This window comes from Lepidochelys kempii, chromosome 2, assembly GCF_965140285.1.
Source record: "Lepidochelys kempii isolate rLepKem1 chromosome 2, rLepKem1.hap1, whole genome shotgun sequence".
In the NCBI taxonomy this organism is placed as follows: Eukaryota; Metazoa; Chordata; order Testudines; family Cheloniidae; genus Lepidochelys; species Lepidochelys kempii.
In genome coordinates this window covers 253,027,599-253,040,951 of record NC_136381.1, presented here as the reverse complement: position 1 = coordinate 253,040,951, position 13,353 = coordinate 253,027,599, and the positions used below count along the sequence as shown (strand labels likewise).

At 42.7% G+C, this 13,353-nt stretch overlaps 1 protein-coding gene across 7 annotated transcripts in view; it reads left to right on the top strand.

Annotated features, from left to right (window-relative positions):
• The window catches only part of DPP6 (dipeptidyl peptidase like 6), an 807,813-nt gene extending 794,893 nt beyond the window's left edge, over window positions 1-12,920 (top strand). For all 7 annotated transcript variants that reach the window (XM_073334581.2, XM_073334585.2, XM_073334583.2 and 4 more), the window contains 6 exons: window positions 1,331-1,385; window positions 4,417-4,522; window positions 6,947-7,005; window positions 9,221-9,293; window positions 9,409-9,482; window positions 10,665-12,920. In XM_073334581.2, coding sequence (XP_073190682.1) covers window positions 1,331-1,385; window positions 4,417-4,522; window positions 6,947-7,005; window positions 9,221-9,293; window positions 9,409-9,482; window positions 10,665-10,814 — 517 coding nt within the window. In that variant the 3' untranslated portion in view covers window positions 10,815-12,920. The remainder of the gene's footprint in view (window positions 1-1,330; window positions 1,386-4,416; window positions 4,523-6,946; window positions 7,006-9,220; window positions 9,294-9,408; window positions 9,483-10,664) is intronic.
• The last annotated feature ends 433 nt before the right edge of the window (window positions 12,921-13,353 follow it).

Sequence of the window (13,353 nt, the reverse complement as noted above, 5' to 3'; positions counted from 1 at the left end):
CTTTTTCTGATGTTAACATTAATAAGAATGTAGCTGAAGGTCTTACCTTTTAAAAGTTCAAGGGTCTGCTTTAAAATATTTGGGGGAAGGAGAGGAGGAGGAATATTTTTTTTTAAATGGTTGGGTTTGGTTGAAGGCTCATTCAGTTGTTAAGAGAAGGATCTGTTGGAGGCCTGTGAGATCTTCCTCAGAGGTGTTGCCAAACCATCAGAGTAATGCATGCCATGTGACTACAGCAATAGCCTAATACATAGGAATGGTGGTTCCATGCCATTATGAAGCTAGTTCGGTTGATAAAAATATATACTTGGTCTCTAAGGAAGTGGGCACATATATGGATGATGCTAATGTTTATTATAATAAATAAACAAACAGACTTTATTAAGGCTAATAATTTGGCATGAAAATGGTGGATTAAGATGTTTAAGGATTTACGGAAAGATTATTTACATAACATTCTGGGGACTGTATTAAAGATGACTATGAATGTTTCTGAAAAACATACAAAAAAAATTTCTTACATTTTTAGTCTTACAAATAACTTACAATGATGTATTTGCTTATAATTACTTATTTGCTGCACAGGTAGAGACTTTGGCTAATTTAAATATTTAAACATTGTTAAATGAAGCTATCTGCCCCCTGCTTATGTTCAAGTCCTATCCACTTACTTTACTGGGGGGGAAAGTAACGTCCATCAGTAACGTTCTGATTTCAGACTCTGTGCCACTGGGGATAAATAACAAAAGGGGCAGAAAGAATACCGTTTGATTTTCCGTACCTGGATTAATTTTGCAGTGCTAGCAGCTGAGAAAAAAATCCACCTTCTGACTTGTAAAGTGAAGATATTTTTAATTTAATTGCAAGACAATAAATATGAGACCCTGTACTGTTTGCAGAGTTACTGTTTTAAGTATTTCATACCTTAAGAATGCCATTGGAACCAGGTATAAGTAAGAATTTTGTTATTGGCTCTACAGGTAAGATGTTGTACTTCCATGATCCAATCAAAATTAACGGAAATTAGGGTGTACCTGGTACTTTTTGGCTCACAGGAGGTGTGTTCTGCATGATGTACCTGGAATATTCCATATCAGGCATAGGGTTAAAAGAGCAAGAACAAATCAAACAGAAAGCTACATGATAGCAGTAGCCATCAGAGTGAGTTTGGATTAGCCTATATAATTCGCTTGAGGCTTGGGTAATACAATCATCCTAAACTCATGCTTATAAAATCTTCAAGCCACACAATGCCATCATGTACAGTATTCCATGTATCTAATAGTGTCCTCCTTGAACTTAACTATTTCTCATCTGTTTCATATTTTAGGATAATGTTGAAAGAACATTATATTGATAAAATGCGAGTTGCTGTATTTGGGAAGGTAACATTTTCCTGTGATTCCTACCCTTTGTTATTGTTTGCTGATGTATTTAAGCACTTGCGCTTAATCTTGATTTATTGAGTGTACTTGTGGTGGTGGTTTTGTTTTTTGAGATAGGCTACTTCTTGCTTAGAGATTCTAAAGATGAGAGCTTTCATTATATCAGCCCATTTGAAATGAGCTGTAGCTCACGAAAGCTTATGCTCAAATAAATTTGTTAGTCTCTAAAGTGCCACAAGTCCTCCTTTTCTTTTTCCATTTATCAATGTTTCCTTTGAAATTATCTTGAAAAGGAAAAACATCTATTATTTGTGAGGAAAAAATGCTGTCAGATATGAGAAGGGGATTGTTAGAAGAAACTATTGTTGCTATCTGTATAGAGGTACAGTGGGTGAAAAGTGCTGAACAGATCACAGAATCCTTGTCTCAGAGACTGCTTACCAGTTCATAGCAGCCACTGAAATGCTAATAACAGGTTTGCTATTGGCACTATTTCTGAAGGGGTTGAGGAAAGGAGATGGATTCTTGGCTTGGTACCAGTTCATTCAACCTGAGGGGAAACATACTAAGATTGACACTATAGAATGAATGTACCATTGTAGCTTTGAAAACTCAGACCTTACACCCAAAAAAATGGGAGTTTTGCCCAAGCAGGGACTGCTGGTTCAGGGTCTAAGTGTAACCAGTGCGAGTCCGACTGTGTGCTCTGTTTCAGGTAGATGAGACACATCCAGAATCTTTGCTGGCACTTTGGGCATTGCAGTAACCAAATTCAATACCAGTGACTGGTGTTTTTTAGAGGATGTTGCAGTTTTACAGACTCTGCAACAGAGCAAGACTTTATTTAACCACACAGATACAGGGCCCAATCCTGGACACAGACCTATACAGTTATATTGATGACACAAGTGGTCCTCATAGGCCAGATCATTCCTCTCCTTTGGAAGAGCACACAGGAGGGGGCTCTGGGGAAAGTTAAAATTGCCAAGAGGAGCTAGGAGACATAGGCTATAGGGCCCACTCTTGAACCTGGCAGTTCCCCAAAGATCCAGGGAAGGCTTGGCCATCTGTATGCACCCTCCTGTACCTCTGCACTATCAGGGACTCCTATGGCCACCGCTTTCCTTAGAGACCCTGACTGAGTTAACTTTCCCTCCCATGCACTCTTCTCACCCTGGTCTGATGAGCGTCCACACCTCTTCCTGCACAGAGATCAGACTGCAGAGGTGCCTGATATCTTTACACAAGAGGGAGGGTCCTCTCCTGTGTACACATCTGCAGGCAGACACTCTCAGTTTATAACCTTTAGCCAGTGATTAGAACACTCACCCAGGATGTGGGAGATCCAAGTTCAAATCCCACTTCCTCTGACAGGCATGGAGCAAGGATTTGAATCTAGGGCTTCAGCCTCTCAGGCAAGTGCCCTAATCAGTGGGTATTTGAGGTATGCTGGAGTGGGTCTCATTCAGTTGCTCCTGCTGAAGCTGTTCCACTTTGTATGAAATACTTAGTAGTCAGAGGCCAGAAAGCGTGAGAATGACTGTTAGGGCATCCCCCTGGGCCATGGGAGGCCCAAATTCCAGTCCCCTTTCCAGTGCCTATGTAATTGTTTATACAAGTGAGCCTATGTAATTGTTTGTACAAGTTTCCATAGGTGAGATTGAGAGAGACCCTCCGCAGAAAACCCCACAGCCCAGTGGTTAGGATGCCTCCACCTCTGTTCTGGGTGAGGCCCGCAGGCGAGATAGGTGGGGAAACACCTAGTTTGAGGATCCTGCTTGGGCAGTAGGACTGAGGCAGCTCTGCACATGCCCAGCAGCAGAAAAATGCAGGTGCCATGGGACTTTCCCAGTGGCAACTTAGAGGCCTAGGGACGTAGGTACCTGCAGGGTTAGGCAGCAGCTGAGCAGGGTTTGAAGATCTAAATTTTGGATTTAGTTGCCTAAATCACTTAGTGGATCGAGGCCAAAGTTATTCAAGTGCATAAATGGTTGCAGGATCAGGCCCATAGTTAGGACCCAGGCTTCCACTACTTACGTGTGCAAAACTCCCACTGAAGTAAAAGGGAAGATTTGCCTGTGTAGGGCCTGCAAGAATCCGGCTTTAGGAACTGGCTAGTTTAGTAACTCTTTTGTGGGGCTGTGGCACTGGTTTAGAACCCTGTTTCCCATTCATTAGACTGTGTATTGAAAACACCACTGCCCCATATAGGTGCACACAATGCTCGCAGGTTTGTCAGAACGCACCTCACCGTGCCCCAGTGCGTCTCAAAGTAGCTACCAGCCCATTACATTGGGAAGCAGAGTTGAATGGTTTTTAATCAAATGAACACTGTGTTCTGCTGTACCTTGGCCTGGTGGGATTTTGTGTCATCTAATGGCGGTGGGGGAGTTTGTGTGTGCTTAACACCCAGGCTAAGACATTATCTTGTATTAGTTGGGCTCAATTTACAGCTAATCCCCACAGAGTCACAGCGGTGGCTCAGGGTATGTCTGTACTGCAGTCAGAGATGTGCCGGCAGCACGTGTAGACATACCCAAGCTTGCTTTGATCTAGATAGCTAAAATGGCATTGCAGCTCCTGCAGCATGGACCAGGTGGGGTTGTACAGCCCATGCTTCGGCCTGCGTTAGCGAGCTGTCTAGAGCAAAGCGAGCTCGGGTATGTCTCTGCATGCTGCAGTCGCACCTCTGACTGCAGTTTAGACATACCCTCAGATTATAAGCATTCTAGGCAGGGAGCCATTTCTTTGCTGCATGTCTGTACAGAGCCTAGCACTCTGGGGCTGGCACCTCTAGGTGCAATACAAATAAATATAAACAAAGAGACTGTATGCTATTTGTCATAAGGCACCCACGGGGTTATTGGCCCTCAGATGTGCGTGCCTCTATGACCCATTAACACAGCGTTGCATCGTGTCAGCATGGGCACGGTTCTTGGTAACACTGACCGATGTGTGAGATGACGGCTTTGGTGCCCAGCATTTCTGCATTCTCGCTGACACGTGTGCTGTTTGTCTGTCTGTATTCTAGGATTACGGGGGCTATCTGAGCGCTTTTATTCTCCCAGCTGGTGAAGAGAATCAAGTGTTCACGTGCGGAGCCGCTCTTTCTCCATTGACAGACTTGAAATTATACGGTAAACACCACTCCCCGGAGGCCACAAAATGCCAGCTCCTAGCCATCAGTGACATTCCCACCCTCCCCTTACTAGGTCTCCCTTCTCGTTGTTTCTTAAAACCTGGCTTCTGCCTCTCCCGGGGTCTTTGGTGTTTGTCTATTTCGAGCCAGACTGTGAACCCTTTACTCCCATTGGTGAGCAGTCTCCTTCACTTCAATGGGATGAGTCCCCTGCATAAGTAAGTAAGAGGTCTACAATATGGCCTCAGACAGTAGGGTCCTTAAGGTAGGGACCCTTTGTCCTTCTGTGTCTTATACCATGCTGAGCACACATGAAATAAAGAGTAACAATGGTAATAACTGCAAAGTGCGGCCATCCACATTGCCACTGCATACCCCAGTAATTCTAGAAACTCACCCATAATAGCATAGATAGAATCATAGAATTGTAGGATTGGAAGGGACCTTGAAAGGTCAACTAGTCCAGTCCCCTGCACTCATGGCAGGACTAAGTATTATCTAGATCAGGGATTGGCAACCTTTGGCATACAGCCCGTCAGGGAAATCTGCTGGCGGGCCGATCGCGGTTCCCACTGGCCACGGTTCACTGCTCCAGCCCAATGGGGGCTGTGGGAAGGGTGGCCAGCACGTCCCTCGGCCCGCACCACTTTCTGCAGCCCCCATTGGAACGGCGAACCACGGCCAGTGGGAGTTGCAATCAGCAGAACCTGCGGATACAGCAGGTAAAGAAACCGGCCTGGCCCGGCCTGCCAGGGGGCTTACCCTGAACAAGCGGCGCCCCTAGTTTGAGAACCACTGCTCTATGCCATTATCCAAATCATTGATGAAGCTATTAAATAGAACCGGACCTGGAACTGATCCCTGCCAGATCCCACTCATTATGCCCTTCCAGCATAACTGTGAACCATTGATAACTACTCTCTAGGAACAGTTTCCAGTTATCCATCAACCTTATAATAGCTCCATCTAGGTTGTATTTCTCTAGTTTGTTTATGAGAAGGTCATGTGAGACAGTATCAAAAGCCTTACTAAAGTCAAGATATACCACATCTACCACTGTCCCCCATCCCCAAGGTTTTTTACCCTGTCAAAGAAAGCTATTAGGTTAGTTTGACACGATTTGTTCTTGACAAATCCACGCTGAGTGTTACTTATCACCTTACAAATGGGTGATAAACAAATACATACAAATGTGTCATAAACACAACCCAGACATTTATCAAAAAGGTTTGTTCAGTATTAGGAAGAACTAGGGCTTGAGCTCCAAACTACTCCACCCTGTTTAACGTTATACATTCTGACTAGATTTTAAAGCAGCCTGCGTCAGCTTGTGCATGCAAATGGACACATTTGCCTAGGTTGCAGACTCACCTTCTGATGGAGCTTTGTGAGCTTGATAAATGGTTTGGTCACGTGTTAAATGAAGGGTTTTGAATAAGGTCTAAATAGAGACTTACTAGCCCAGTTCTGTGCATGGGCAGACTCCTGCACCTGCCCAACGACCCGCTGGGGAGCCCCACAGAACCTTGCTCCTGTGGAGGGCCTTGTAGGATCTGGGCTTTATTCACTGAGTGTCACACCTGCTGGGTCTGCAAATTCTCACTATTGCTTGTATCAGCCCATTGGAAACTCAAACTTGAAATCTTCTTCCAAAGGCCAAATATTCCCATCATCATTTGCAAAGGGCTGCTCCCACTCTGATCTAAGGTCACCTGCTAGCTTCTCCCATCAAAGCACACCTCTAAAGGGAAGCTATCCCATTCCCATCCAGTAGACCTATTTAGGGATTTTCCTCTTAGCTGCTGGAAAGCACAGCAAACTCCTTGCCTCCCCTCCATTCTCTCCTTGGCTGGCTACTCAGTGGGACTGATACTCTCTCACTTTGCACTGGTGTAAATCAGGAGTAGCTCCATTAAAATCAATGTGCTACTCCTGCGTTAGGGCCCCTGCAACTTCCACTGAAGCCAATGAGAACATTCCGATTGACTTCAACTGGAGTTGGATCGGCCATTAGGTGAGAGCAGAACAAAATTATATAACTTGTAGCTCCCAGTGTATTTCAGTTGCATTCAGAAGTCAATAGCAGAGCCCCGCTGTGACTAATGCAATACCTCTCTATGTACATTCATGGCGAAAGGCCATGTAGCACAGTGGATCATTGGTAGCTGTATGTTGCAAAGGTTTGGCATTACAAATGTGTTTTGACTATTCTTTTATTAGAATTAAGTTTTCTCTATCAACGTTATTACAGACGGAGTCATTCATTCTGATCACATTTCTAAAACAAAACAAAAATGAGAGTCTTGTTAAGTCTACATTTCTCATTTAATGAAAGCTGAGTCAGGAAATGTGGCTTTTATTTTTGGAACGGGCTGCACTGGAGTGAAAACTGACCAATATGTTCTCTTTATTTCTTTTCAAGCTTCTGCCTTTTCTGAAAGGTATTTGGGACTACATGGGATTGATAACAGAGCATATGAGGTAACTGCATGGAGTTGAGCACAGAGCTTTGAGCCAGTGTGCGCACTTTCATGACAAAATGTAAACCTTTCTTTAACTTTTTAACCCTGTCTTCTTATGTACAATTTGGGGGAGGAGGGAAATACCAAAAACAGTGCCTGCGAGTAATAAAAAGATCTTTGTTGGAAAGTTATTTTGGCTTTAAGTCTACAGACTGACTAGCTGTTTTGGTTTCCTTGAATTTAACAGTAAAGTAATTCATAGCCTTGTCATTCATTAATCCTCAGGCTACCCCTCTAAAGCAGGTAGGTATTATAAGCCCCATTTTGCAGGTGGGAAATCTGAGGCAGAGAGGTTGAGTGACTTGTCCATGGCCACAGGACAAAACAGTGTCAAAGCCATGATTAGAACTCTGTTCTGGTGCTCAGCCCATTAGATCATGCCTTTTAAGCTACATCCATTTAAAGTCCCTTTAACATTTCACCCCAGGATGAGCTGCTGATGGTTGTAAGCACAGAATGGGTATTTCAGAATTCTGAAGCTTGAGTTGGTGGTAAGCAGACCTCTGGGCTTGTGTTGAGCAGGGTTTAAAATGAAGATAGCTCATTAATTAGGGTGTTATTGTTCAGGGTGAGAGGGAGGCTCAATGGGTGTGAATGCTTCAGTTATTCTGAAGAAACTAGAAAAGAGTAGCTACATGGAGGGAAAGGGTCACTGGGCTGTGTCTGTAAAGTGTGGAAAAATTGGTGCTAACCCTGCACACAGCCCGATGAAATGGATTTTGCACAGGCATTCACCACTGGGGTTTGAAGACATTGCCCACTTCACAACAAAATAAAATCAGCCAGAGCCCCTGTGCGCCTCCTTCACAGGTAGGGCTCGTGGGTAGGTGATCCATATAGTGAATTCACTGGCCTTCTGAAATTTCACGAGCGTAGTTAGGCCATGGTAGGGTTCTTTTTCTAGAAATTTGGAGGCAAATGAATCAAAGTGAAAGGGGTTCCAAAGCAATCAGTGTTCTCATTTGGATGTAGTGCGAAATAGCTTGGCTGTATGTTTCTGAAGGTTGGTGTGAGTAAGTACTGGTGCGTTTGACTAGCTTGGGGAGGGAACTATTTAACTGTTAAACGCCATTGACTGTATCTGTGGAACGTCACAGTGTTCTAAGTGTGGCCTGCTATGCCAGACACTGATGTAACGTGTGCTTCCTAAACACCACAACTAGGCCATGTACTCTCTAGGAATCAAGGAGCACAAGACTGCCATTTCCTGAGCCATGGAACTGTGATGTGGAATTTATAAAGGCTGCTGATGCAGACTTTATAAACCATATTATTCTCCTGGAGGCAATGTTATAACAGAGGGAGCAGCATGTGGGGAACTAGATGAGAACCAAGAGTCTGTGTGGAAGGATGTTCCCTGCTGGGTTTTTTTTTCACGTGTGTATGCTTACATTCAGGTTTCCATTTGTTTCCTCCCTCCCCCATGTCTGCTTGAGAACTCTGTTTCCTGCTTAAATGCAAATTAAAGCAAACACACATTCCTTTGTTTAGGACAGATTTGTTTGCTGACTTCTGCCTGGGTAGGGTAATGGGGAAGATGTGCTAATAACATCAGAATCTTATTTGAAAACTCATAACTTGCTTGTCAGCATTGTCATGGTGAAATGCATATAGCAATCTAAGCTATAATTAAGTTATGATACCTCACAAGGCATACTTTTCAGAGTAGCAGCTGTGTTAGTCTGTATTCACAAAAAGAAAAGGAGTACTTGTGGCACCTTAGAGACTAACCAATTTATTTGAGCATAAGCTTTCGTGAGCTCATGCATCCGATGAAGTGAGCTGTAGCTCACAAAAGCTTATGCTCAAATAAATTGGTTAGTCTCTAAGGTGCCACAAGTACTCCTTTTCTTAAGACATACTTTGTACAAAGATTATTACAATAGTGTGTAGGGTGTGAGTGCAGGGGTGCATCCATCACACCCACCATCTACAGTTGGGGCAGGATTGGTCATGAGGGGCAGGAAAAGGTTAGACAAATAGACAGCATAGTTCCTCCTCCATTCTGCTGCTGTAATGATTCAAGCCGCCAAGAGGAAGAGGTTGCAATGATATCAGCTTGTTATTCTGGTGATCAAATATAAAACAGCGTTAAGTGCTACTTTGCTATGTATACAGAAATCACTCATTTCTGGCATGATGCTTAATCTTACCTGCAACTTTTATCTTCACAGATCACCAAATTAGCACACAGAGTCTCATTACTGAAAGATCAAAAGTTTTTGATTATTCATGCCACTGCTGATGGTAAGTGAACTCACTATTTTAGTGCGATACATTACGTAGTTTATGAGACTCTGATTTTTTTCTTAATTAAATTTGCCACTTTTATGCATTTATTGATACTAATCTGATTTTACAGAAAAAATCCATTTCCAGCATACTGCAGATCTTATTACACACCTAATTAGGGCAAAGGCTAATTACAGCTTGCAGGTACAGTATATGTATGTTTCCATTTTTCATACTTAAACAGTCACTTTGCACTTTGAACAGAAAACAGATGTTATGAAGTAAGCTTTAGAAAGTCCTCACTGTATATACAATACAATATAAAAATACAAATAGAACAGTAATTCTAAGTTATATGTATATTATATAGTTCCTCTCTCACACACACACACACACACACACATTATTATCATTATTTAGATTTGGCCCAATCCTGCAGTTGTTAGAGCTCCATTCGTATGTTCTTACGCTGGGATTTTCAAAGGAACTTGGTATTCAACTCCTGCTGACTTTCATTGAGAACTAGGAGCCCAGCTCCCTATTCTCCTTTGAAAATTACAGCGTTAGAAGTCTGTTATAATCAACTGGCATTCATATAACATGTACAAAAGTTGCCGGTTAGATCTGAATTAAAAGCATAGTTGAGATTATGTAGGACAGTTCCTTTACAGAGTTATCAGCGTTCCTTGTAACAAAACATAAATTCCTTTTTCAACAAGTTTACATTCAACTTTTTAAGTAATGAAACTCTTTTAATTCATATTGCAAGGAGTAGATCCTAAGGCCTTGTCTACATAGGACTACACTCATTTAGTTCAACCGGTGGATACCCCTGTGTGGTCACCCTAAGGGCAGGTCTACACTACAAAGTTTTGTCAGACTAGCTATGTCGGTCAGGAATGTGAAAAAACCGTCGCCACCTCCAACCGGCATAGCTATTGGCAACACTCCCAGGTCATGTCCTTCAGGAAGCTGGTGGTACAGTGACAGAGAAACTCCTTCTGTCGGCATAAGCTGCAGCTACACTAGAGGGCTCTGCTGGTGTAGCTATTACTTTCAAAGCATTCGTACTGTAGCTAAGGCCTGTTTAGGCTTAACTTAAACCTGATCAGAATCTACTTTTAAATTGAAATAAGAGTGTCCACACAGACGTTGGCACCAGTTTAACTAAACAGGTTTAAATACAGTCTGTTCGGTTAGCCAGTGCAAGACAAGCCCTAAGTGCCACACGCTAGTGTTTGTATTGATGCTGATTAGCTAGAGCTGGGCCCGAGCTGCAGAGGTCAGCTCTGGCTGGATCCCAGGTGTTCAGATCTGGGACTGCAGTTCGGGCCCCTCTCTAACCTTAACGTAAAGCTACTCATGGTCTCCTTGGTTCCTTTGCAGATATACCCTGACGAAAGCCATTACTTTAACAGTGCAGCACTTGAGCAACACTTGTACAAGTCCCTTGTCAATTTCTTTGTGGACTGTTTCAAAGTTCAGGACAAACTCCCGATAGTCACACTGAAAGAGGAGGAGGAGGAGGAGGATTAACCCTTTTGGTTCGTGCAAAGCACAAGGCCGTTCTTTATAACAATATGCAACTGAATCATTTTCCTGGAGAAAGAAATGTTATGTTGTTAGCATGTGTTTAAACGAAACTGAAAGCAGCTCGCCTGCTTGACAGACAGCAACTCCTTCCTGAATGGAAGAACATTGCGCATGATGAACTCAGCAGAAACTGCTGTCTGACATGAATCCGTCACAGACATCGCCGTCTTCTTTGCCACAAAATGACTTCTGGAGTAAAAGGCTCTCAAGAAATTGGACTTGAAGGACCACACCAAGAAACTACCTTGAGGACTAGAAGGTTAAATGGCCCTTTTGCATTCAAGAAATGAAGCAGTAGCAATGAAATACATCATCTCTTTTAGGGTTACCATAGTTAGCATCCCGTTGTGTCAGATAAAACTTAATAAATGGAAAAGATTATAGCACAATTATTTTAAAGGTACTGATTCATACATATTTGCCTGCTCTCCCCCATGTTTAGAAGATTCATCACTGCTATGGGGCATACAGATTCTAATTATACCAAGTATCACTGTAATTACACTAATGTTTAATTAGCCTCATGTAATTAATTACGATTTTATATTGTTTTTACCTGTTCCTCTTTACATTTGATCTCATGCTCACCTTATCAGCTTCACCACTTGTCATGGATGTGGAAGAAAACATGCATTGAACTAACTAGACCAGTGTTTTTCAATTGCTGGGTCATGACCCTAGAGGGGGACACAAAAGGCAATCAGGAAAGGGGGGGCGCCAGGTGTTAAATTTTTATTATAATGTAAAGCAAAGAAAATCTTGTTCCCTCCCTCCCGGCACGCGCTTAACCCTTCAATTATTCTCTGTTAGCCTCTCCAAGCACACACTTAAATAAATTATTTTGGGGCAGTTCAATGGCTTGTGTTATACAGGAGGTCAGACTTGATGATCACAGTGGTCCCTTCTGCTCTTGGGATCTATGAATTTAGGCTTAGCTTTGATATCATTTTTACTCTTAAGTAAATGTAAGGGGGTTGCAAACATTTGTTACTTTGAATAAGTGGTCAGAAAAGATTGCGAACCGCTGATCTACACTCTGGTAGAGGGAGTTTGTATCAGATACTTTGCTGGTCATCTTGTGAAGCATTAAAAAAGAAATCAGTATGGATAGATTTATTTCACATGCTGTCTGCAGCTTAGTTTTGATTTTGGATTCCAAGTAAATGATTATCACATTCCACTTTTAGTTATGTCTTCTGCTTGCAGGAGGTTTGTAAAATCAGAGCATCTAAAATCATACTGGTCTGTGCAGGGGTGGAGAACAATGTTTAAAAACCCAGGGGAAAATCGTTCAAATCTCAAACATCATTCCTTCACCTCCAGTTACCATATCATAAAGATTTTGGCTAGTGTTGCTCCTTGTAAGATATTCTGACCAAATGTACAGCCAGGATTAATAATGTATATTTCATTTTGTTGTATATAAAGGAATGTAAGTCAGTTATTTGTCAGGTCTCCAATCCAATATTAGTCTTGTGTTAGCATGCACACTATAACCTTCCTTTGCTGATCAGGACTCTTTAGAAGTACTAGCTTGGAAATATATCAATTAATGTAATTTCTTTTCTTGTTTTGACAACTTGAATGTCAGCACCGGTTTCTACATTTTTACACAGTACTGTGGGTAAACTCACATCCTGACAGCAATGATGATGTATCCATTGTGCTCCTTAATGTGTCAAGTTTTTTTTTATTTTAATCTCTAAGCTTTGACCGTTGGTTGTAGTTAGACCATCCTGGACACTATACTGGTAAATCACAGAAGCAATCTAGTTTGGTTTGGGGGGGTTTCTTTAATTTACAGTGCATTGATATTTTGCGAACAGGAACTACAGTATAAATCTGCTTTACTCGGCAGTATGCCAAATAGACAATACGAATGCTGGGTGTCCAGGTTTTACTACACTAAATGGGCTCAAAAGTCTGAAATGAACTGGGTCGGAAAAACATCAAATCTGCTCTGTCCGCAATCTTTTGTAGGAGGACATTTAGGATGTGGCATGGTAGTGTTCGTTCATCCATGAAATAAAACATTATTTTACCACCCTGCTTGCTACTTTTTGGTTTTTAGTTAAGTACTTAAATAATAGTTACCATTAAGTGTGATTTCTATCTGAGTTGGAACCCAAGCCCCAGATGAAAAGATGCAATATACAGCATCTCAGTGTGACTGCAGAAAACCACTTACTGAGCACATCACCCTAAGGAGTGATTGCTGTTTCTGAGGAAGACATGAAGTGCTGTGTAAAATGTGTTCAGTCCAAAAGAACCGGCTAATGCAGGGGCGGGCAAACTTTTTGGCCTGAGGGTTTTGGAAATTGTATGGAGGGCCAGTTAGCGGATGGGGGCATGGCCCGGCCCCCCACCCTCCCCTGCTTCTGGCCCCCTGATGCCCCCCCCGGGACTCCTGCCCCATCCAAACCCCCCTGTTCCCTGACGGCCCCCCCTGGGGCCCCTGCTCCATCCACCTCCCCCTGCTCCC